The sequence below is a fragment of the Lacerta agilis genome, chromosome 7 (genome assembly GCF_009819535.1).
Source record: "Lacerta agilis isolate rLacAgi1 chromosome 7, rLacAgi1.pri, whole genome shotgun sequence".
Lineage (NCBI taxonomy): Eukaryota > Metazoa > Chordata > Lepidosauria > Squamata > Lacertidae > Lacerta > Lacerta agilis.
In genome coordinates this window covers 86,138,354-86,161,366 of record NC_046318.1, presented here as the reverse complement: position 1 = coordinate 86,161,366, position 23,013 = coordinate 86,138,354, and the positions used below count along the sequence as shown (strand labels likewise).

Below are 23,013 nucleotides of genomic sequence, written 5' to 3'. Positions count from 1 at the left end.
CCAGTGATACCAGCTTTCCAAAGTCTGACAGTTGTCCTGCGCTTGCTCTGTCCCTTTCGCCACCACAGCCCCTCCTCCTCCAGCCAGCTGCACCGGGAGCCCCAGTCTGAGGGGCTTTGCTAGGCCACTGTGGGCCAGAGTCCTTCCCTCTTGCCCTAGGGACGCCTCCAAACCAGCACCCCACAAGGGCATGTGACCCAGAGACATTTTCGGGGGTCTCAGTGAAGTGACCAGCAGGTTCACCTCCTGTGGGTCTGGCTATAATCCCTGTCCAGAGACACCCAAGTCCATGGCTAGGGCCACATCTGTGGGCCACAGGAAGCCCAAAGAGGCCACAGCAATCAGGATGAGTGTGCCCCCCCCCAGTGACAACAATGGGGGCACCATTGAGGGAGAAAGGAATCCAGCTGCACAGGTGGAAACGGGAGAGAGCACCCCCAAAAAACCCCACCCTCCTGGAAAGACCCTGTCCTTTAAGAGGTAGCAGAAAGAGGCCTGGCTCCTCTGCCCAACTTGGTGTGAGCAGTCTGCCTCAACCCCACGGCACCCTCTGACAGGGGTTGGACTAGATGACCCCTGAGGTCCCTTGCCAATCCACAGTTCTATGACTCTAAGACAGGAGGCAGGATTCCCTGGGGAGGTGGGGGTGGGTCTTGCCAGGGAACAGGACGCCACTTGGGCCAACAATCTAGCCAAGTGGTCACTGGGTGCCCCTCTCTGTCCCCAGGGAACCCCTCAGCCATCCCCTGGCGCCTGGGCTGGGAGCCCTGGCTCAGCCCCCATGTGACCGGTTGCCATGGCTTCCGGGCCAGACCAGGGGCTCAGCTTGTTGTGTCTCGCTCCCTTCCTCCTCCTCCTCCTCCTCCTCCTCTGGCTCCTGCAGGCTGGGATTTGCCCAGCAGAAGCAGAGCAGCCAGGAGCCCAGGAAGCGCAAGGAAGGCCTGCCCCTCCCCACCCTGACAGGGAATGTGCAGGGAGTGCCCGGCAAGCAACCCACCCCAAGGCCTCATGTGCTGCCCCCCACTCCTGGCTGGCAACCCATGGCCTGCCTTTGCCCCACGGCTGCGCAAGGAAGCCCCGACTACACAGAAGGGGTGGCAGCTCTCCTCGAATATATATATACACACCTGGATTTTAGGGGGCTGAGAATCAACAGGCGCAAATCTGCAGAGGGGCGGAAAGCCTAACCTGTTGAATTTCTGCCTGTTAAAGGCACAGGACCCCCACTAAAAGGTGGCAAGCCCACCCAAGCCTGACAGCAAAAAAGCGGCCACAGCCCCTACTCAAGGTGGGCACACACAGGTGCTACTGGAAAGAATTTTCTATTTTGTTTCCACACACAACACAGCCACCTCAGGAGACCCAGCTGTGCCAAGCTTAGGGGGCCCCCAACACCGAGAACCTCAGAAAAAGCAGCCAACTGACTGAGATCAGAGGCCGAGCCCAGGGAACCTCACCAGCACCCCTGGACCCCAAGACCCAGACCCGCTGCCAACGTCCTCACGCTGCCCTACCACGCGGTGCATATGCAGAAACACACAAACACACAGCCTTGCACAAACACACAGCCTGGCAGCAGCCACAACCCTTCCTGGATCTTCATCCTAGCCAGAGCCTCCCACTTCCCATAGCACAGGCCCCGCTGTGCCCAGAGGGAGGGTGGAAGGAAGGAAGGAAGGAAGGAAGGAAGCTGTGGGGAAATGCAAAATGCCCCATCCATCGCCATCTCTGTCCCAGGTGGGGCACCATTAACCCCTAAAGCACACCCACCCAGTACCTTTCTTGCCCTCAGATGCCCTGAGGACCGCCTTGTACAGGTTCTCCTCCGAGTTGCTCTTGTCCGCCAGCCCTGGGGAGGTGGGGGGCCCATCGGCTGCCTCTCGGCTGCGCAACCTCTGCCGGGACATGGTGGGGGCAGCGGCTGTGGGCACAGGCTCCGGGCACAAGGCGCTGAACCAAACAGACTCGGCTCCTGGCAGCATCTAGATGCTGCCGCCAGCAACTGCCTGAGCCCTGCCCCAGCCGGGATGGGCCCTCAGCGCCTCCCCTGAGCCCTGCCCACTACTCTCTCCGAGGGAGGGAACTGGGCTTCCCCTGCTCTGCTCTGCTCTGCCCTGCCCAGCCCAGCCGGCAGGAAACCTCAGCTCTGCCCAGAGGGCTTCCTGCAAACTTAACCGCTTCCTGGCCAGTCTGCATCAGAGGCCTGGATTAAGAGCTCCCCTTGCACCCAGGGGATCAGGTCCCCTCTGCTCCAGTCCTAGTTGTGCTTCCACAATCAACACAGAGGGGAAACACAGAGCTCCTGTTTCCACCCAGAGTATACCCAAAGGAAGAGCTTCTTCCACCCCTTTCATTCTTATGGTCCCTTTTAAGACTCCCAGCCAGCTCCGCTCCCTGATCCAATGCAGGCAGGCCATCAAAATCACAGAACTGTAGAGTTGGAAGGGAGCCCAGGGGCCATCTAGTCCAACCCCCTGCAATGCCAGAATCACAGCTAAATAATCCAGGCCAGGTGGTCATCCCATCCAGTTTTGAAAGCCTCCAATGAAGGAAAGTCCAGCACCACTCAAGGTTGTCTGTTCCACTGAAGGCAGGAGTGGGGGGAAAGGGTCGTGGTGGGCAGTGTGTAGTGGTCTGGGTTCGAATAGCCACTCACTGGGTAGCCTTGGGGAAAACCCTTCTCTCTGGCTAGCCTACCTCACAGGGTTGGTGTGGAGATAAAATGAGATGCTGCCCCCAGTGAATTGCAGAAAGGGCACCACGTGGGCCGGCCAGAGCCTGGGGTGGGGCCAGGTCTTCCTAGCACCCAGGGAAGAAGGTTGCTGCCAGCAGTCTCAGAGGAAGAAGGCAGGGCTCCCAATGCCCATGAGGCAATAGGGGGCAGCCCAACCTTCAGTGGCAGCCATCCTGACAGGCCCAGAGTTCTCCTCCGGCTGGAAGCGTGCGCACAGCATTGGAGCTTGCCCGGGTGGAAGGCACCAGGCTGGCACGAGGCTGGGCTGTGACTCACCCTGCTAGCAGGGCAACGCCCAACTAATGGCCACAGGGCTGCAGGAGTGTTCGTGCGCCAACCCTCCCAAGGGCCCCCCTGTCAGGTGTGGGCAGGGAGGAGGAGGGTGCAGGGCTAAACCTTGCAGAAGGTGCAAGGGAAGGAGAAGGAACCCCATGCACACCTCAGGGGTCGGGGGGCGCACCTTCATCCTCCTGTTCCTATGGCTTCCCAGTGGCTCCTCAGATTCCCCCCCCCTTGAGGGAAGAGTCTGGAGAAGGCCACTGGGTGCCACCCCACCCCACCCCACCTCACCAACGGTGCAGCTGGGAGCAGAGAGACACCCAGGGCAAAGTCTGCAGCGGCTGCTGCTCCAGTGGCTGTTCCCCCCACCCCCACCCCACAGCCCCAGGAGCACATTCCAGGGCAGCCAGGCCCAGGCCCCGCCTGGCTCCCCAGAAGCAGAACTGGGCTGGGTCCCAGCACACCAGAGGAATGTGCAGCACAACAGTTTCGAAACCACAGAGAAGTTCCAGCTGCTGCTGCTGCCGCAGCCGACACATCTGGGCCAGCGGCCTGCACTCTGACGCCAGAGGACATGGGGGTGCTGCTCACATCCTGCCCTGGTGCCAAGGCCCACACTGAGTCACACCACCAGCAGCAGCAGCACCCCATAGGCAGGGGACACAGTGGCTAAGGAATTGGGGTGGAAGAGAGAAAGGCTCTCCTGGGGGGCAAAAGAGGAAACAGGCAGGAGGCAGTTAGCTGTTTGCGCTCCTCCTCCCTGCGGTTCTCTCCACCCCACAGCCACCCCTCCCTGGGCAAACAAGGCCTTGGGGAGAGCTGGGAACAGGGCCCAGCCCCAAACTCCAACACCACAGGGCACCAGCTCCTCCATCAGGACATTTTGCCCCCCTCCTTCACTCTCAAACAGGACCCAGGGCAGCCTCCCCCCCCACACACACACGTGTGGCACATGGAGAAATCAGGGAACTTTTGGCTCAAGGCCTTCATCCCATTTGGACCAGCACTGGGGCAGGGCTCTCCAGGAAGCTTCCGTAGAAGAGCATCAGAGTGCAAATGCAGGAATCACAGATAAAAAATGTACGGTAACCTTTGGTAACCTTTGCTTAGAAGCCTCCAAGGAAGGAGAGTCCGGCCTGCAGCAGCCTCTCCCCCTCAGGAGCCCAGTCCCTTTCTGCCCCTGGAGCTGCCTTGCAGAGACAGCCTTATCTTAAAGCCACTGTGCCCTGAGGGAGCAGATTCCAGGGGGTTGACTATGCGCCTTCCAGGTGAGCTGACGCCAGGGTGACTCAGGGCTCCAGGTGAGAGCATCCCTTGCCGGATCCTTCCGGTGCTGAGCAGTTGCCGCACTTGTGGGGCAAATCTTTGCACGCAGCAGCCTTGCCCCGCAGCCAGCTCAGCCTCTACAGCCAGGTCCCTCTAAAAAAGAGGCTTGGGAGCAGGGCCTGACTGGGAGGGACGACCCTCCGGCCTGCATCTCATCATCGCTTCGCACTAGTTGCATCCACCTCCCGGAGGGCCTGCACAGGTGAGCCAGCCCTGGCACAGCAGCAGGTACCTGCCCCAAGGAGCTTACATTCCAAACAGAAAGAATGGCGCTCCCTCCCCCTTGCCTCTCCATCCTCTGCTCCCTCATGTGTGTTTTGGATTGCAAGCTCCTCGGGGCAGGAAGTATGCAAAGTGCTGACTGTACCGGCTGCATTTCTTTCTGAAACCAAGTTCCTAGTGCTGAGGAGGTCCACACCCAGCCATGAGCAGAAACTGAGGAATTTATGCAGATTTGCCAAAGGACTGGGATGCTGTTGGCAGGGATCCCTCTCCCACCGGCAGGGCAGGACGGGCTCCTCCGTCCTTCCCCTTTGCTGCCAGGTGAGCCTGCCAAGGGCGGGAGGGGCTCCCTCCTCCCCAGCCCACAGAAGCCTGACCAGAACATTTTCCAGGCAGGACACCAGGCCGGCCGCTGCTTCCTCTGGGCTTCGTGCCCTCCAGAGTGAAAGTGGGATGGGGAAACTTTGATTCACAGTCTTCTAATGCAGCCTTGTAATTAAAAACGGCTCCCAGGAGCCGAGCCCCACCCCCACCCCTGTCCAGACAGAGATCACCCCAAAGGCATGGAGGTCTTGCGAGAGAAGGAGCGGCATTTGCCTCAAGGAGCTCAAGAATGGCCGGTTTGTTTTGCTGTTTGCTACATTTTGAAAAACAATAAACACGCTCGCATATAGAGATGTATTTTAAGGCTCCTCTGCCTCCCACCCGCGTGGCAAGGGCCCCTTAGGAGGTGCCAATCCAGGCACAGAGATGGGGCAGCCCCGCGGGAGGCGAGAAGCACCCCTGGCGGCTCCCGCTGAGGAGACTCTAGTCAACCGCGCTTCCTCCACGCGCTCCCTGGGCTCTGGCCGGTAGCGGCGCTGGCAAAGGGCTCTGAAGGGTCGGGAGCGCGCACTCAGCCAGGACTCCCTCTCTTGCAAGGGAGCACGCGTGCGCGGGCTGGTTGCTACGGGGACGGGAGGCGGAGACAGCTCGTTCCGCGCCCCCTTTAACCCTCGGCTCCCCGCGGCTGAAGACGAGGAGGACCGAGGCTGGACGGCGCGGACCCTTGGCAGGAGGGAGGGGTGCAGCTGCTGCCTGGCAGTGCCCGTCTCCCACCGCTCGCTCGCTCGCTCGCTGCCACGCACCCACCTACCTACGCAGCAGAGCTGGCTGTAGAGAAGGCGCTGGCGGTAGCGCTCGGGGGCGCTGAGCCACTCCGAGGCGCCCAGTAGCACCTCCCGCTTGTAGGCGAAGTAGGCGCTCACTGACGGCTCCGCGCTCCCGCCGAGGGTGCTGCTGCTGCTGCTGCTACGGGAAGCCATGGCGACGCGCTCTGGCTCCCTCCCGTCCTGCCGGCTCGACGGCTCCGGCAGCAGGAAGCGCCCCGCCCCGCGCCCGCCCCTCGCCACCAGGCCCGGCTGCCAGAGATGCGCACCGCCGACGGCCCAGGCCGAGCCCCGCTCCCGGGGGCCAGGAGAGCGGGCACGACGGCCGGAGCCGCTCCCGGCAGGCTATGGACTGGAGGCTGCCTGTTCTCCAGGCGAAGGAAGGCACAGGGTGGGACTGGGAAGGGGGAGCCCAGAGGCCGTCTAGTCTAACCCTAACCTCGATCTAGGCCACTGCGCACAGAGACAAACGCCCCCAGGCGCACACGGCAGGCGCGCGCTCTGCCAGCAGCAGACCACCACTGCCGTGGGATGTGCAGAACTAATACAGGCTCTGGGAAAGGGCGCGCCTGTTCCAGTGCTGTTTTCAGTGTGCATTTGATACCTGACTTCCTCTAGTAATCATCGTCATAGAATCGCAGAGTTGGGAGGAACCACAGGGGTCATCTAGTCCAACCCCTCGCAAGGCAGGAAACGTTTGTGCCCAACGTGGGGCTCAAACCCACGACCCTGAGATTAAGCGTCTCACGCTCTACTGACCGAGCTATCCCAAGCCAGTCCCGTTCAAATAATTTTATGCTCTTAACTTTGCAGCATTAAATGTGTATTCGACACTTTATCTTCGTCTGTAAGGTCTTGTTGTGAAATTATTAAAATAATATCTTAGTTTCCTGTTAATTGTGCTGCTTTGCAGGTATACTTTCTATTTGCTTTCCTTCTGTAACGTTTTGTTCGATGTTTCCACGCAGCTTGTAAACCGCTTTGAGGTTTGCCGCCAACTTAAAAACACAAAGCTATACAGAAACGAAACTAACAATAACGAAATAATCATTAACCAGCCGCCTTCCGCAGACTGACAGGAAATGCCAGGCGGGCACCAACACCAGCCCTCGGAGGATGCAGACGAGCCGACAACCGCCACCAGAGCCACCCTCGGGGGCGCAGCGAGAAGGCTCCCGGTAGCGGCAGCTTCGGCACTCTGGGCGCTGCGGGACTCGAGCCAGCCGGTCCCCGAGGGAGCGAGCGAGGGAAGCCCCGCTGGCCGCCGAGGGAGAGCCCGGCAGGGACTCCGCACGTCGCCCTCTCGTCACCAGCGCCTTGGCCGGGCGCCTGGCGAGGGAGCCGGCGACGCCCAAGGCTCCCTCCCTCCCTCCCTCTCTCCGCTCCGCGGTCAGCCAGTCCCACCGAAGTCCCATCCAGAGGCCTCTGCTCCTTATCCAGCTCTCCAGAGTCAGGCAGGGTGCGCGAGGGGGCCGGGGCTGGGCAACCTCTAGCGCCCCCCGTGGGGTCTCGCTCCTGCCCACGAGCGGGAGCCCCCGGGACACGGTAGGGGGCCGTGCCCCGACTAACCCTGCGCAAGGAAAGGCCTGCCAGCCTGGCTATCGGGCCTCGCTCCCCCCGCGTGACCCCCGGCTCCCACGTGCGCGTCTGCGCGGGACAGATAAGGCCGCGCGCGGCTGCAAAAGGGCGCGATAAGCGCAGCGGGGGGGGGGGGCAGAGAGGGGGTGCTTTTTACCCTGCAGGCATCCCGGGAGGGCAGCTGCGGCCCCCAGGGGGCGCCCTGAGCCCTGAGTCACGCTGGGAAATTCTCGGGGCCAGCCTAGTTCCCAGGGTCTGGGCGGGGTAGGGGGCAGCAGCAGGATTCCGCGGCTCCCGCTTTCCTCCCCACGGAGCAGAGGGACAATTGAGTCACTTGGCATCATCAGAACCAGATTCCTGCACCAGAACAGCATCCGCCCCCCGCCCCCCGCCCCCCTTTCTGGCACAACAGGGCGGGAAGCTGGAAAAAATGAATAAGGACTTTGGAGGTGGGGGGTGTGTGTGTGCTGCAGAAGGCGTCTGGGACAGGAAGAGCACGCAGGCGGGATACCCGCTCACCAAAGCAGCGCCACACACCGCCCCGCCAACGCCCACTCTCTGCACATGCTCAGAGGTGCCCTTTCATGCTGCACACGTACGATGCGGCACTGACTGTGCCAGCCTTGAGGTCTGACTTCCTTCGCCCGCTCCCCGACAAAAAAAATCCCCCTCAAAGAGAGAAAAAGACATGGGGGGCAAGAGATGGCTGCTGCTCCTGGAACTGCGTAGAAAAAGCTGGAACCCCCTCCTAGCACAAAGGACGTGAGCAGAGCCCACGCAGCAGCACAAGCACAGGGGACACGGCTGCCCACTCTGCTCCCACCCCACAGGGCTTGCAAGAGAGGCTCTCCGGGTGAGAGACCCACAAGCAGAGGGTCTCATCATTATCCCCTAGGTGGCCGCTAGGGGGCTCCACAGCCCCTCCAGCCAGGACGCCCCACAATCCCACAGGCCTCTTACTCATATCATCTGCCAGCGTCGGTTGTTTGTGCCCTTGTTTTTATTCTCGTTTTTAATGTTTGTTTGCTGTAAGTCACCTGGAGTACACCTTGGCAAGGGAATTCCACTAATAAATATTATTAATAATGCCATGTCACCAGCCTAGAGAAAAGTGGGTCGTCGTCGTCCCCGTGGGGTCAGAGAGCACAAGGGAGCAAAGCACCAGCCTCAGGACCAACGAATATCAGAATATGGGCCCCACTCAGCCCCTGGGAGAAGGGGATGCTGGACTAGAAGGGCCTTTGGCAGGTCTTGCCAGTCGCCCGTGGGAAACCAGCAAGCAGGAATCCCCTCCGTGGGTCCCAGCAACTGGGATGCTAGCATTGCTGCCTCTGAAGAGTGGAGGGCAGGACAGAGCCATCAGGGCATATAAATAGCCATCACAGCCCTCTCTAGGTATTTGTCTCATCCTCTTTTAAGGCCATCCCAGTGGGGGGCCATCCCTACCTCCTGGGGGAGCAAATTCCACACTTTTTAACTCTTCACTGATTCTCCCCACACTCAGCTTCACTGAAAGCCCACAAGTCCCCAGGTATTTGCAGAGGGAGAGTGGACTCCCGGAGACTGTGAAGTGCCCCCACTGCCTGGCCTGATGCCACTCCTTCTCCCCACCCCCCACCCTGCCTCTTCCCCACCTGCACTTCCCCACAACAGTCTGGTCTGCGGTCTGGTGAGGGAGAAACAGCCCCATTAGCAGCAGCCACAGTAACCAGGCCTCTTATTTGGTTTCCAGGATAAACAGCCTCCCTCGGTGCTCACCAGCTTGCAGACAGAAGCTGCGCCATCTAAAAATAGACCCAAGCCAGAACTGGGTGGGGCAGCCCCTCCCAGATTGCCTTGCCCCACAGGGCCCCCACCAGCACAGGGGCCAGGCACACCCTGGAAAGCCAGCAGCTCTGTCCGGAGTCCAGAGGTGACCTCCACGGCAGCTAAGAATCTGGACACACCCTGGAAGCTGATGTGTCCTGGCAGGTGTGACCTTGATGGGCTGGGGGGAGGGCAGCGGCAGCCCCCCTCCCCAGCAGGCCTGGCAAGGGGCCAAGGACAGCCACATAGGGAGGCAGGCAGGCAGGCAGGCAGGTGGCAAACAGCAAAAAGCGGAAGGTTTCTGCCCAGAAACAGGCTGCAACCCAACAGGGATTAGCCGAATCAGCAGGGAGCAGCCGGAGAGGAAAATCTCTGTCAGATAGCTCAGCTGCAACCCCACCTGACAGCAGGAGGAGCTGGAAGTCCCTCTACCTCTGCCTGCCTATTCCACACACACACACACACCCCAAAAAACCCATCAGCACTGGTCAGAGTCCATGTCAATTCTGCACTGTGTAGAACATTCAGCACAGACCGCCAGCAGGCTGAGCTTTGGGGCAGCAGTGGTCAGGAACCCCGAGGCACCCCTCCCCCCACACCTCCCCAGGCATGCCAGCTTCATTGCCCAAACTGTCCTTTGCCCACCACCTGCCCCAAAAACCCCATTCCCTCCCCTGCTCTGTCAGCTCCTGATCCACCAAAATGATCAGGGGTCTGAATCAGAAATACAGAGAAGGGCCCTAAACACTCTGGGCACCTCTCTCCCTCTGCACACACGGAGACACAAACCCCTAAAGTGCTGTAAGTAGATGCCACCACGTATTTAAGTCCATGGAACAACACCACCACAAAACACACACTTTAGTATGTAGTATTTAACTTAAACAACCATGGGCGTCAATTCACTGGCGGGGAAAGCTTGCAGTGGGTGTTGGGGCCCAGGTGATTTCCCCCCCCCCCACTCAGGGCTGTTGCTTGCAACAACTTACAGTCCTCGGGCAAGGAAAGGCTCCAGCTCACCCACGAGGAGGCCTGGGCAGAGAGGACTCTGTGAGCCATTGCCCTGGAGGTCAAAGGCAAAAGGTTAGACAAGCGCAGGAGCCGCCTTGGTCCAGAGAGAGGGGTCCCCCACTTTGTGGGAGCCTGACAGCACCCCACTCGCCACTGGCACAGCAGCTTCCATGGGGAGGAAGGCAACAATTCGGTCTTCGTATTCTAGCGAAAAGGCAAGTAAGAGGTAGAACTCTATAAAATTATGCACAACGTGAAGAGAGAGGATGGAGACAGGGTTTTCTCCCTCTCTCACAGCAACAGAACTTGTGTTCAGGTTTATACAGTTCCACCAGAGCTTGTGGGCTTCCAGGGAAGCTGAATGTTGGAGGGTTCAGGGCAAATGAAAGAAAGTCCTTCACGCAGCACCAAAGGAAGGACAAGGGAAGGCGGCCGCGATGGCCACCAACCGAGGTGGCTTTAAAAGAGAACTGGGCTAGTTCATGCAGGAAAAGGCTCCTGGCCGCAGTGACTATGCTCTCCCCCTCCACCCTTGGGAGAGCAGCTGCCAGGAATCAGGAGAGAGGGCTGTTGCTGCTGCCCCCCCCCCATGCTGCTGGTGGGTTTATTATTACAACTAGTAGCAGTAGTAGTAAAAGTACAGGACCCTTGTCAGAGGAGACTATGGGGTTGCAGTGCTCATCTCGCTTTCAGGCCGAGGGAGCTGGCGTTTGTCCACAGACAGCTTTCCAGGTCATGTGGCCAGCATGACTAAACTGTTTCTAGCACAACAGAACACAATGACGGAAACCAGAGCACACGGAAACACCATTTACCTTCCTGTCACAGCGGTACCTATTTTTCTACTTGCACTGGCGTGCTTTTGAACTGCTAGGTTGGCTGGAGCTGGGACAGAGCAATGGGAACTCACTCCGTCTTGGGGATTTGAACCACCAACCTTCCAATCACCAAGCCCAAGAGGCTCAGTAGTTTAGACCACAGCGCCACCTGCTCCCCTAGTAATAGTAGCAGTAGCACCCCACCCATCTGACTAGGTTGCCCCAGCCACACTGGGCGGTTTCCAACACACATAAAAACATAATAAAACATTAAAAGGCTTCCCTATTCAGGGCTGCCTTCAGATGTCTTCTAAAAGTTATATAGTTTCTCCTCTCTCCTTGACATCTGAAGGGAGGGTGTTCCACTGGGAGGGTGCCACTACTGAGAATGCCCTCTGCCTGGTTCCCTGTAGCTTTGATTCTCGCAGTGAGGGAACCGCCAGAAGGCCCTCAGAGCTGGACCGCCATGTCTGGGCTGGACGATGCGGGTGGAGATGCTCCTTCAGGTCTACAGGGCCATTGGGGCATTTGATTGGCCACTGTGAGAACAGGATGCTGCGTGGGTTTTTGGCCTGATGCAGGAGCTCAGCTCTTCTGCCAGGCCAGCCAGGGACTGTTTCCTTGAGCACTGAACCACAACAACTGATGCAGCAAAATAGTACATATATAAAGAGAAGCCTAGCCCTGCCATTCTGCCCCCATCCAAATCACAGTGTTGTGCCTCCCCACCAGGGTGGATAAAAATCAATGATTTTTTTAAAATAAAAATTAAAAAAAATCATTTATTTATTTATATCAGATTTTTTTTTAAATTTAAATTGGATTTTTAAAATAAAACGCTTTTGGAGGGATAACCTTTCTAAAGAGTTTTCTATTTAAGTTACATTATAGTCCAAAGGCTATTCATCAGGAAATAAGGATTTGTTTTAAGCTTTTCATGTGTGCTAAAACTCAGTCTAAGTTTTTTTTTAATTGTTTAACCACATCAGTTAACAAACATGGATACAGATGCTATAATGTTATTGTTTTAGTTAAATAAATGATTTATATTGTTATTAAGGAAATAATTATTTTTCTCCTTCCAATAAAGTATAGCAGAAAAGTTGTCCAAATATAAAGTTACCGGTAACTTATTAAACCTCACAATAATTTCATCATTATCATCAATGTATTTCTTTTTTTCCTTTTTAAAAAATAGGGAACGCTTCACGAATTTGCATGTCGTCCTTGCGCAGGGGCCAAGCTAATCTTCTCTGTATCGTTCCAATTTTAGTATATGTGCAGCCGAAGCAAGCACCAGTCAATGTATTTCTAACAGTATAACCAAATCAGGAATTTTTGATACACAGTAACTGTAAAAACTACTCTGAAAATGTATTATTCCAAAAGTGAAACCTTCATCTGGTTCCCCACCCTGCCAGCCTCGCCAGTGGGTTCCCAACCGCCACCTGCAGTTTCAAAGCAAGGAAGCTCCAATTTCACTGTGCACTATTACCAGACTGCGGTTTCCTGATCACTTGATGTGTGTTTTGGGGGGAGGAGGTTGCCATGGCAATGGGGGGAAGGCCCCACCCACACTGGTGCCCGGAATGAGTGGCAGAGTGGCAGAGATTCCGAGAAAACCACCAGCTCAACTTCTGACAGAAGGGGCAGAGGAGAAACAGGAGCTGTGGGCAGCCCTAACAGGAACCTCCTCATTGGTGTCACAAAAGTCAGGACGTCACCAGCAGCAGCAGGACCCATTGGGGGGGGGGGCGCCAAGGCCTGCGCAAGACATGAGACCTGCCGAAGTTAAGACAAGAAAGGGGGTCTCCCATGTGCAATATTTGTTGGTTTATTAAAGTATAGCAGCCTCTTGCAAAACAGCAGCGCGTTGTACAGAAACCACAAAAAACCTTTAAAAGCAGGCATAGAACCACCATGAAAATGACACAATTTTCCTGAGCTGAAAACCCTGTGGCACCCTAAGCCCGAGCTTAAGGGTGGGCTTGGGTTCTGCATCACCAAGGAAAGACGCACTCTGCACATGCTCAGCCACTGAGAGCCAAGCCCAGGCATTTGGCTGGGCACAGCACTTCATGCCAAATGGCACCACAGCACTGGGAGGGGAAGGGCAGCTGTGAAATCTGAGCTGAATGCAGCATGACTGGGCAGCATGGAGGGCTGCGATGGGCCCAAGAGAAGCAGGGAAGGCAGTGGTGGGCCTCTCTCCAGCTCCCGCACTCTGGGAAACAGCTGGGGACATCACCAGCAGCAGCTGGGGGGGGGCTGCAGAGCCCAGCAAGGATGCCAGCTCAAAAGGCTGGCTGGCACATGATCCCCGTGAGAAGGACGGGGTGGGGGAGAGAGCACCCGGTGGTGACACTGCAATGCACACAAAGAGCACCCAGCAACTCCAGCCTTTAGCTGGGGGGGGGACACAGCAAGCATAGACACCTTTGCCCCAGAGACCCTGCAGGACAACAGAGGAGCTCTCAAGGCCAGGAGCACAGCCCCTTCTCCCTCCTGCCCCAAAGCTCAGCCAGAGAAGCAACCTGGCTCCTCCCCCCCCCCTTTGAAAACATGCTCAGAGGCTGCCACCTGTGCTGTCTGGCACAGCCCCACCCAAGCTGAGGCACAGGTGCTGCTAAGAGGCTGGCATCAAAGGGAGAGGGCTGCTGGTGCCCCAAGGAACGTGTGCCAGAGAGGTGGGGCTGGCATGCTTTTATAGGAGCCAGGATGCCACTTTGCTTGCCAGTTCTCTGTTCCCTGGGACCCTCAAGGGGAGGGTGTGCTGTGCTGCTAGAAGGAATAACAAGGTGCTGCTGCCACCCCACGGGGTTTGCTAAAGGCCAAAAAAAGACATTACGCATGTGGAGCCCTGAGCAGCTGGCAGGAGAGGGTTAAACTCTCCATCATTATCCCCCCCACTTTCCCACTGAAAATCAACCCTTCCCAAAGTGCTTTCACTACCAGAGACAAACTGTGCCATTTACATGCACTCCCCTGCTCCCCCAACAAAGAGCTCTGGTGCCCAGTGCCCCCCACATTTGTGTGGGATGGACACAGAAGTGCCAAACGCCACATTCCTTCATCTGAAAGGTCACAGGCGCATGTGAGATGTGAGGGCGGCATCCTAGGGTGGCCCCAGAAGTGAGATCTGGGGGTCTGACAGACAGACACTGCCCCCCTTGCAGGCATTGCCAGGACAGAAGATCAGGCAGCGTCCCAAACAGGAATGTTTGGCCCAAACAGATTCTGCCTCCCCAATGCCCCCCATGGTCAAATGGCATCAGAAGTGGTACTTCAAAATATTCCAGGGGAGGCAATCATGTCATCAACCAGGAACATCACTTTCACTATCCAGAAATTAACCTCCTCCTTTCCTGTGCTTCCAACTGAAATTCAATCCTACTGATCTTTAGGCAAAGCTTTGCTGCTCCCATTTAAAAGCCAGAGAAGCAGCAGCAACAACAACAGCTGCCACCCTCCTTCCTGGGGGGACACCTGTTCATTCTCTCCCCCCCATACCTGCAACTAAACATGCCCTTTGTCCCACTCCTCTTGCCCCCCACCCAAGTGGGCAGCTGCTGCTGAAACATGCAGTGAAGCCCCCCCCCCGTCATTCCTTGTGGGTTCTGGCAGACCCCCAAGGGCAATGGAGACAACCTTGCAGGGTCAGCGCCCAGAGAGCAGCAACAGAGACCCTCTCCAGCCCCACAAGCAGCTGGCCAAGTGCTGTGCCTGCATTCCCCCCATCTCATGGGGGGGGGGGTATTGCCTTGGCAGAGGTAATTCCAGAGTCCAGGGGGAGTAAGGAGAGGCTGCAGGACACAGTTTGACGTCACTGATCTCAGAAGGGAACTAATTCCGAAGACTTTATTCTGCTACCATCTAGAAGATGCTCCAGGCAGTGTGCAAGAGTCACTGAGAAAAGCCACTCCGGCTTGGGTGGTATCCAGTGGGGCAGTTTGAGAGACCAGTTGGTGGAGCCCCAAAAAGAGGTGAGTGTAGCTACTCTCACTGAGAAGGAAGACTCTGTGAGACTCCCACCCCCCTGGAGGGCCAGTGGCAAGCTGAGTAATGGGCTTCCTAGCCAGGCGGGCTGCGCTGCACCAGGTCAGCAGCAGGAGGCGCCCGCTCCCCCCTCTCCTCACAACAGTCTTGTAAGGTAGGTCGCCTTGAGCGAGGCCCCAGACCAAGGTCAGCCAGCGGCTTTTAGGCAGCGAAGGGACCCAAAGAGCTTTCAACCTGAAGGCGCCACCCAAAAGGCGCCAAGCAAGGGTCCATGGAATCGTAGACCACGGAGGGTCACCTAGTCCAACCCCCTGCAATGCAGGAATCTTCTGCCCAACGTGGGGCTCCGACCCACAACTCTGAGATCCAGAGTCCCCCGCTCTACCGACCGAATTATCCCTCCGTCGCACAAGACGCCACCAACTAACAACCGACGGAGCGGCGCTCCTGCCAGAGGCCGGCTTCTCCGCACGCGGGCGCGCCTTCTAGCCACGCAGGGGTTAATGGGCCCGCGCCCACGTGTCAGTGTTTGGTTGCCGGGGGGGAGGGGAAACTCGGTCGCCTCGCCCCGCCCCTCGGCGCCCGCCTGCCTGTCCTCGGGGCCCCAGCGCCGCCCGCGCGCCCTCTCGCCACTCACCCTCCTCGCCGGGGCTCCCCGCGCGGCGCCGGTACCAGACAAGAGCTAGCGTGAGCGCGTGGCCGGCCACCACCAGCGACGGAAAGAGGTTGCCGCCGCCGGGATCCATGGCGGAGGGCGCGGGCGACGCCGAGAAGGGCACGGAGGTGCTCCGACGGCAGCAGCAGCCGCTACGCCGAGTCCCTGGCGCTGAGCGAGCGGCCGCCCCGCCCGAGGCGCCAGCGCAGGATCCTCCTCCTCCTGGGGAAGCCCGCAGGCCCGCCCCCCTCGGCCTGCCGCCCGCACTGCGGAGCCGCCGGAGCCCGGCCTAGCCCGGCGCAGCCTCGACGGCGCGAGCGGCCCCGCCGCTGTCCCTACGCCTACGCAGGCAACGCTCAAGGTTACCCGCTTGCCTTGACCACTCCCTTCGTCCTCGCCAGGGCAGAGCCCAGCGCCTTGGCACGCCCTCCCCCTCCGCTTAGCTCTGCCCCTTCGATCCAACCATTAGGCATCGAAGCCACAAGACTGAGGGAGGCAAGGAAGAAGAATCGCGGGTTTCGCTCGTGCCAGGCCTGATGCCCAACCCTCTCAAGTGCGCTTCTCATTCCCCGGAGCCAAGCGGGAGGGCGAACGCGGCGCTGCCCCGGGTGGGCAGAGCAAATTACACCCCCCCCAATCAATCACGGCCGGCAGCGGCCAAGTTTTTTTTTATAACTGCCAGGAGCTCGCCTGGCCGGCGCCAGAGCCTCCCCGCTCTGCCGTCCGAGGCCCCCGGCTTACCCGGCACGATCTTCATGGGGCAGCCTCTTTCCTGGAGGGCAACCCCCGGCCGCGCAAGAGGAGCAGCGACAGGACGCGGCAGCGGCAGCCCCCGAGTGAGGGTCCGGAGCTGCGGGCTTCACGACACCGCCAGCCCCCGCGGCTCCCCCGTGGCCATTGGGGAGGGGGCAGTGGCGCAGGCGGGCCTATAAATAGCCCGGCGACGTCGAGGACGGGCCTTGTCACGGCTCTCGAGTTAGAACATTACACCGGAGCGAGGAGGAGGAGCCAGGCTGCGCTTGGCCAGGGACCCCACAGCGCAGCTGCCCCCTCCCCGGCGCGGCAGCCACCTGCGCGCGCCCCCTCGAACAAAGGAGCCGCCTGGTGCGCCTGCCTGCGCCGGGCCTCCGCCACAGTTTCTCCTCCTGCCTGACCCTCACTCTAAGGGCGAGGGGTGCTCTCCGCAAGCATCTTCGTACAGTGGGGTTGGTAGAGGGCTTCCACCCCCCAACCCAGGGCCTGTGCCGCTCACGGGCAGAAATCCTCTCCCTGGAACCAGTGGCAAAGCTGTTTAGGAGGAATTGGCGGATAAGGAGCAGAGGGCTGAGGATTAGAATGTCAGGTTTGGTGGTGACGGGGTATGCTCAGTACCCACTTCAAAGGCCCTTCGTGTCACGAGTGGCGCCCCCACCCATCGCCCTCCAGCAGGGCTTGGTCTTTGCGCCAGGAGAGGACGCTCCGTCCGGCCTCTCCCAGGGGAGAATTCCAGGTCAGGGCATCGAAGCAACGGGAGGCAAGACCCGCTTCCAACAGCCTTGAAAGGCAAGGAGGGGCCGCTTGGAAAGGGAAAAGGTTGCACCATCGCGTCGTAAAAATGCTATAAATGTATCTGCGGGGCTGGCATGTAACCTTTGCTGCCCTTCAGCAGCACCCCACAGCCAGAGGGGGTAATCCTGACGCCACAGGGTAGTCAAGCACCTGAGTCCACCCTCGAGGTTGTTCTGATGAAGGGGAGAGATGAGCTGCCCACGAAGGTTCTGCTCTATGTGAAAGAATCCAGTCCATTACTTGAGAACAATGAAGGCAGCCGCATTGCAAGCTCAGTAAAAGAGGTGGGGGAGGGGGGAGGGGGGGTCAGGAAGACCATCCAAGGGTAGTTCGTCATTCATTGGAATCAAAGGGCAAGTGGAAGATTCGTAAGCTGTTCATTCCAACCCTTTGCCAGCCCCAGGGCACCCCCCAAGGCTGGTGGGTGTCCAGCCTCTGTGCTCCAGTGAGGAAGAGTCCACCAGCTCCCTAGGTAGTTGAGACAAAAGAAGAGTCTGCAGGATCAGGCCAATGGCCCCTCTAGTCCAGCATCCTGTTCTCACAGTGCTCAACAAGATGCCAAACTGTGAAGCCTGCAAGCTGGACCTGAGCACAACAGGCAGCAGCCCCCTGCTCACCTGAGATTCCCAGCACAAGTTGCCTTCTCTTCCATCCCTGAAAGCTCAAGAAGTTCTGGGGAAACCTTTCCTCTCCCTCTTGTCACTTAGATCTAGTCTCTCCTTGCCCTCAGGGACTTAGAAAATGAGCCTGGACCCTCCTCTCTGAACCAGCCCTTCAAACAGCTATTGAGCCCCCCACCCCACCCCACCCCCAGGTTTCTCTGCCCAAAGCTAGATGCACATTAATTCCTTCAACATTTCCTTTCAAGTTAAATTACATTTTTCTCTCTCCTTTCCTTTGAGGAGCCTCATGTGTGCCTGTCAAATGTAAACGATCCTCTTCACACCTTTCATTTCTGGCATGGATCTAAAGTGTTTGCCTGGAGTCCTAGCTGCTAGCTGCTTCTCCTGCAATCTTGATTTGGGGGGGGGGAGAGGGGTACATCTGCACCCCCTTTGCTGGCAGTGGGCCTTACTTCCAAGTAAACATAAATGAACAGGATTAGGTTGCAATCCACAAACAAGTTCTGTGATTGGCTAGACATTTTGGCCTAATGACTTTCTACTCAGAGTAGGACCTCAGTCAAAAGTACCAGCACTCTCTATAAGTACCAGAGGCTGGAGTCTGCACAGACGGGTCTCCAGAAGTGGGCAAACCTTCATCAGGATGCAAAGGAGGCCTAATACACAAAATTAAAAACTAACAAATCACCAGGTCCAGATGAAATGAGGAAGCATAGAGTAGAACAAGCCTTGCTAAAGAGCCAGCATGGCTTCTGGAAGGACATGTCCTGTCTCACAAACCTATTAGAGTTCTTAGAGTGTGTCAACAAACATCAACATACGTACTTGGGACTTTCAAAAAGCTTTCAGCTGAGGAGATATCCTCTTGTGGATCAGGTGCATGCACACGAAAGCTCATACCAAGAACAAACTCAGTTGGTCTCTAAGGTGCTACTGGAAAGAATTTCCTATTTTGTTTCCTATTTTGTTTCGACTATGGCAGACCAACACGGCTACCCACCTGTAATAATAATCTAAAGTCATTAAAACAAAGGCCCTCCAAACTGAGTAAACGGGTAGTAAAATGGCCAATGCAATTCAATATGAATAAGTGTATTGGCGCAAAAAACCCTTCTTTTCACTTAATATGCTCATGTGATGTGAAGTGGCCATGACTGACCATTAGTGTGAAGACTTTGACCCGGGAGCAGCTGCCAATATTACCATGCTATTGAAGAAATCTATGGTGCAACTGCATTTGGAATACTGTCTACAGTTCTGGTTGCATTACCTCAAAAAGGACACTGCAGAAGTGGATAAGGAAAAGTTTTTCTCCCTCTCTCATAACACTAATGAAGCTGATTGTTGAGAGCCACAGGCGACTAACATGACAAGCTCCAGGGTGCACTCAGCCTGGCTCTCTCCAGAGGTCCCATTCAGGCTCTCTTGCCTTGCATGTTTAGAACACATCAGCAGACTATGGTAAGGTTGAAACCAGGCCCAGGTGAGAGAGTCGCCATATAGCATTTTAAAGTAACCCACCTTAGCCTGAAGGTAAGAGAAGAAAGTGAGAACTCCCCCGTGCATGCCAGGAGGAGACCCAGGTATGTAACTGAAGCTCCACCACTCCTTATTGCTGTTAGTAGTATTACTGCTGCTGCTACTTTGAGAGCCCACCTTTTCTTCAAGTCACTCAAGGTGTCTTGGGTGCTTCTCGCTCACCCCAATGCAGAAGGTCCTGGGTTCAGACCCCAGCAGCATCTCCAGGCAGGCCTGGGACAGATTCTCATCTGAAAATCCTGGAAAACGGCTGCCAGTCAGTGTTGACAATACTGAATGATTAGGTGCAAGGCAGTTGTCTATGTTCCTATGGCGTGGATCTGAACCCAGGTCTCCCAGACCCTGGGCTAACTTTCTGACCCCACCACCCTGGCTCTTAGCCAGCTTCACAGGAAAACTGAAAACAACACTGCCAAGCAATTAAGTCCAGGCGCAGGGCCAAGCACTTGTGGATCAAAGGAGAGGGAGGTCTGGGGGTCGAGACCCCATACCTGTTGCCCTGGAGAGCAGCTGATGATTGGACTTGGCAGGGGTGGGCTAGACTGTTAGGAATCAGCAAGGACACTTTGTGGCTGGATAAAGGACTTTAGTAGCAACAATCTCATTGCAGCAAGTTCCACAGAACTAAGTAGAAAAATCCTCCCCTGGTTATGTTAGGGAGAGGCTGCCTGGTTGTTTTCATTTGCTCAACAGGGGCCAATACATGTCGCTCCACTGCAAGAGCAGCTCCTCTCTGAAACCTTCCTCAGCCCCCAGCTCCCCCCTCCCTTGCTACTGCCAGGGTCTCCAGGGGCAGCCAATGGGGTCCTCCTGCCGGGTGGGGAATTGCCCTGGTCCAGCTCCTGGACAACCAACCTAGAGTTGCCCAGGAAGCTGCTACAGGGAATTGGAGACCAAACTACCAACAATTGTACACACAGCTTGCAGTCACCCAAACCAGTCTTGCCTCCGTGGCTGCAAGGGGCACCCTATGCTCTCGTAACATCTGCCAGTGGGGCAGCCCCTGAAGCCCTTCCCCAGCAGATGAATGGCAGGCAGGGAACATTTACATCTGTTCACCCCCTGCAGCGCCCGCGGAGGGAAACCGCAGAGGCCTCAAATCAGGGCCGAGTTTGGAAGAAGCAGCTGCAGAAGGAAGCCAGATGGGGCGGAGGGAGGGGTGCGCCACGCCCTAAAGGAGCAGGAAGAGGCTGACTCTCGACAGGGGGGAACACTCCACCCCCCCTCTCCTGTTCCCGCCCAATTGTGGCTGCAGGGTCCTTCTCCAAAGCATGGCCTGTCCCAAGCCCTTCCTTGGAGCTCCTCCCAGGCATATAATGCCCCCCCCTGCATACACCTGCCCCTCCCAAGGAAGACGCAAGGCATTATCTCCTTCCTTATGTTCCTTCACAGAACTGATGCCAGCTGTTGGCAGCTGGGGAAAAGTGAGGTGGCCTGGAAGAGAAGTCCCTTAGGGCCACCCAGAGGCTGGGAGCTGGGGCTCTTTTCCAGGGAGCAGAGGGGTTTGCCTTGGGGGGTGGGAGTTGTTCCTCGGCTGGGTCCATGCAGACCATCTCCCTCGAGAGCTAGCCCAGCAGACTCTGGAGCCCCTCCTGAACACAACAGAGAGGCACTCAGGGCTCCATCCTGTGCCAAGAGGATGCCTGTGGCACCTGGGTTCTAGGTGAGAAGACCCGACATTGGATGTTCTGCCTTGCAGCTCAGAAGGCGGCAGCACTTCCTGTCCTCCTCCAGCTGCCTCTTTTCCAGAGACCTGCGTCTCAGTCAAGCGGCTCCAGGCGCCAACTTCCCCCTCCCCTCTTTCCCCCCACCCAAATGCCCTACCTTGCCCCTGCTGGATCAGGTCTTCCATAAAGTAGCGGCCATCCTCCCAGTCCAAGGCTGGAGCTGCCATCCTGCTGCTGCTGCTGCTGCTGCTGGGAGAGTGCAGAGCGCACCTTCCCTTCCCGCCAGATCCTGCCTCCCCGCCCCAGCCAGGACAAGCCCGTGCAGAGCCCCACAGCAGTCGCAGCCGCGGAAGCCCCTCTTTGCCCGCCCCAGCAGCAGCAGCAGCAGCAGCCACACCCCACAGGCCTCGCCTGCCCGCTCGCTCCAACTCCCTCCAGCTCCCCAAATGCGCTCCAGCTGCCCTCCGGGAGCAGCTTGGATTCCTGCGGGGGAGCCTTTGGCTTTGCCTGGGAAAGGGAACTCAAGAGGCAGATGTTGGGACGAGGAGGGGGCAAGGGGGGCACGCAGACTCCTGCAGGAACTGGTGGCCAAAAGAAGCTGGCAGGTCTCTGCTCTGGGGAGGGGGTTTTGTGCGCAGTCCCATTCGGCCCTCCTTCTCCCTCCCACTGCACAGTCTCGCCGCCGCTTTGCACCAGGGAAAAGCAGCCACAGGAGGTGCCCACCCAGGCCTGTGCTGCAGAAGAGCCCCCCCCCCACCTCCCGCTTCCTTGATTCTGACTCCCCCAGGCAAAGGGGACTGGCAGGGGGCGGGCTTATTGAAGCAAGTTGTCTAGCAATGGCAGAAATCCACCTGGGGGTCCCCACTACAGCGCCACGAAAATAGCTGCTGGGGGGGGGGGGCGGGTGGTGTTCCGGCCTCCCTCTCTCCCAGAACCAAAGCAACCAAACTCTCCCGGGAGGGCCGGGAGGGTGGAGAGGAGGAGCCGCCGGTGACTCACGCTGCTGGAATACGAGGCGGGAGCGCGACGCATTTCCTTCCGCGCGCAACGGAAAGTTGGAGCCCCCACATGACCGGCGGGGGGCGGCTGATGCCCGGCCCCTCCGCCTCCTCGCAGCGGCAAAGGCAGGGCCGACACGTTGCAGCATTGCCCGCCCGGCAAGCGAGTGGCCAGCTGGGGTGGGGAGGGTCGCCAGCAGGAGAGTCCTGCGCGCCTGGTGCGGGGCCGTTGCGGGCATGGGGGGATATTATTGCAGAAACGCTTTTCCTTCCCGCAAACTCCTCACGAGGAGTGCCCCCCAGAGACCTCCCCACCCCAGCTGAAACCAGCAGCCGGGAGGCCCAGGATGGGCGGGGCAGCGCGCGGAGCGACGTGGAGGGCGGGATGCCGTTGAGCCAAGTCTCACCCACGCCCTGGGCACAAATGGGCACTCCCCACCCCATCACGCGCAGAGACCCCCAACCCACCCACCCACCCAACCTGCTCTATCCAGCGCAGGGGCCGCGGGCAGAAGCAGCCTGGCCAGTACAGGCGAACGCATCTGCTGCCCCCTTGCCCTCACGCTCGTGCCCCCTTGCCCCCGCATCCAAACCGCCAAGATACCTTCGTCCGACTTGCCCCCTTTCCTCCGGCGCCCCCTGCGCCGCTTCTTCCGGGGCTCTTCCCCCGCAGCGGGGTCCATGGGGCAGCCCAGGGGCCCCGCTCTGACCTTGGCAAGCAGAAAGACGAGGCGCCGCCACCGGGAGTGGCCGCGAAGAAACGGCTAAGGATAGCCCGGCGCAGCAGCTGCTGTCCACCTGTCACCACGGCAGCGCCCCCTCCCTCAGGCAGGCACGCCAGATCTCTGGACTTACCCCCCCCCACCCGACACGCACACAGGGCAGGGGGCCTCCTGCCCGCAGCTCATACCCACGTGGCACAGAAGCCGGCGGCAAAAGGGCGCCCCAGAAACCGCGGACTCCCCAACTTCCAGCTGAGCCTGGGGCAAAGGCCTCCCCTTCGCTGCTGCCGCCTTCCGCACCCCACCCCCTTTCTTCTAGCGCATCCCAGGCACGTGGAAGCGC

General features: G+C 58.3%; 1 protein-coding gene and 1 non-coding gene across 26 annotated transcripts in view; both read right to left on the bottom strand.

Annotated features, from left to right (window-relative positions):
- The window catches only part of PLEC (plectin), a 112,199-nt gene that overhangs the window by 35,631 nt on the left and 53,555 nt on the right, over positions 1–23,013 (bottom strand). For 3 of the 25 annotated variants that reach the window (XM_033155995.1, XM_033155997.1, XM_033155998.1), the window contains exon 1: positions 5,697–5,880. The exons of 10 other annotated variants lie outside the window; for them this stretch is intronic. In XM_033155995.1, coding sequence (XP_033011886.1) covers positions 5,697–5,865 — 169 coding nt within the window. In that variant the 5' untranslated portion in view covers positions 5,866–5,880. Of the gene's footprint in view, positions 1–1,777; positions 1,998–4,014; positions 4,033–5,696; positions 5,881–5,952; positions 5,962–15,555; positions 15,680–15,912; positions 15,929–16,314; positions 16,456–21,107; positions 21,209–22,552; positions 22,647–23,013 lie in introns of those variants that run through there. 12 more of the 25 variants (XM_033155991.1, XM_033155993.1, XM_033155996.1 and 9 more) reach the window with 6 other exon arrangements.
- On the bottom strand, positions 12,113–12,219 carry LOC117050521. Its single transcript, XR_004427094.1, has one exon. It is a non-coding gene; the product is annotated as a U6 spliceosomal RNA (small nuclear RNA).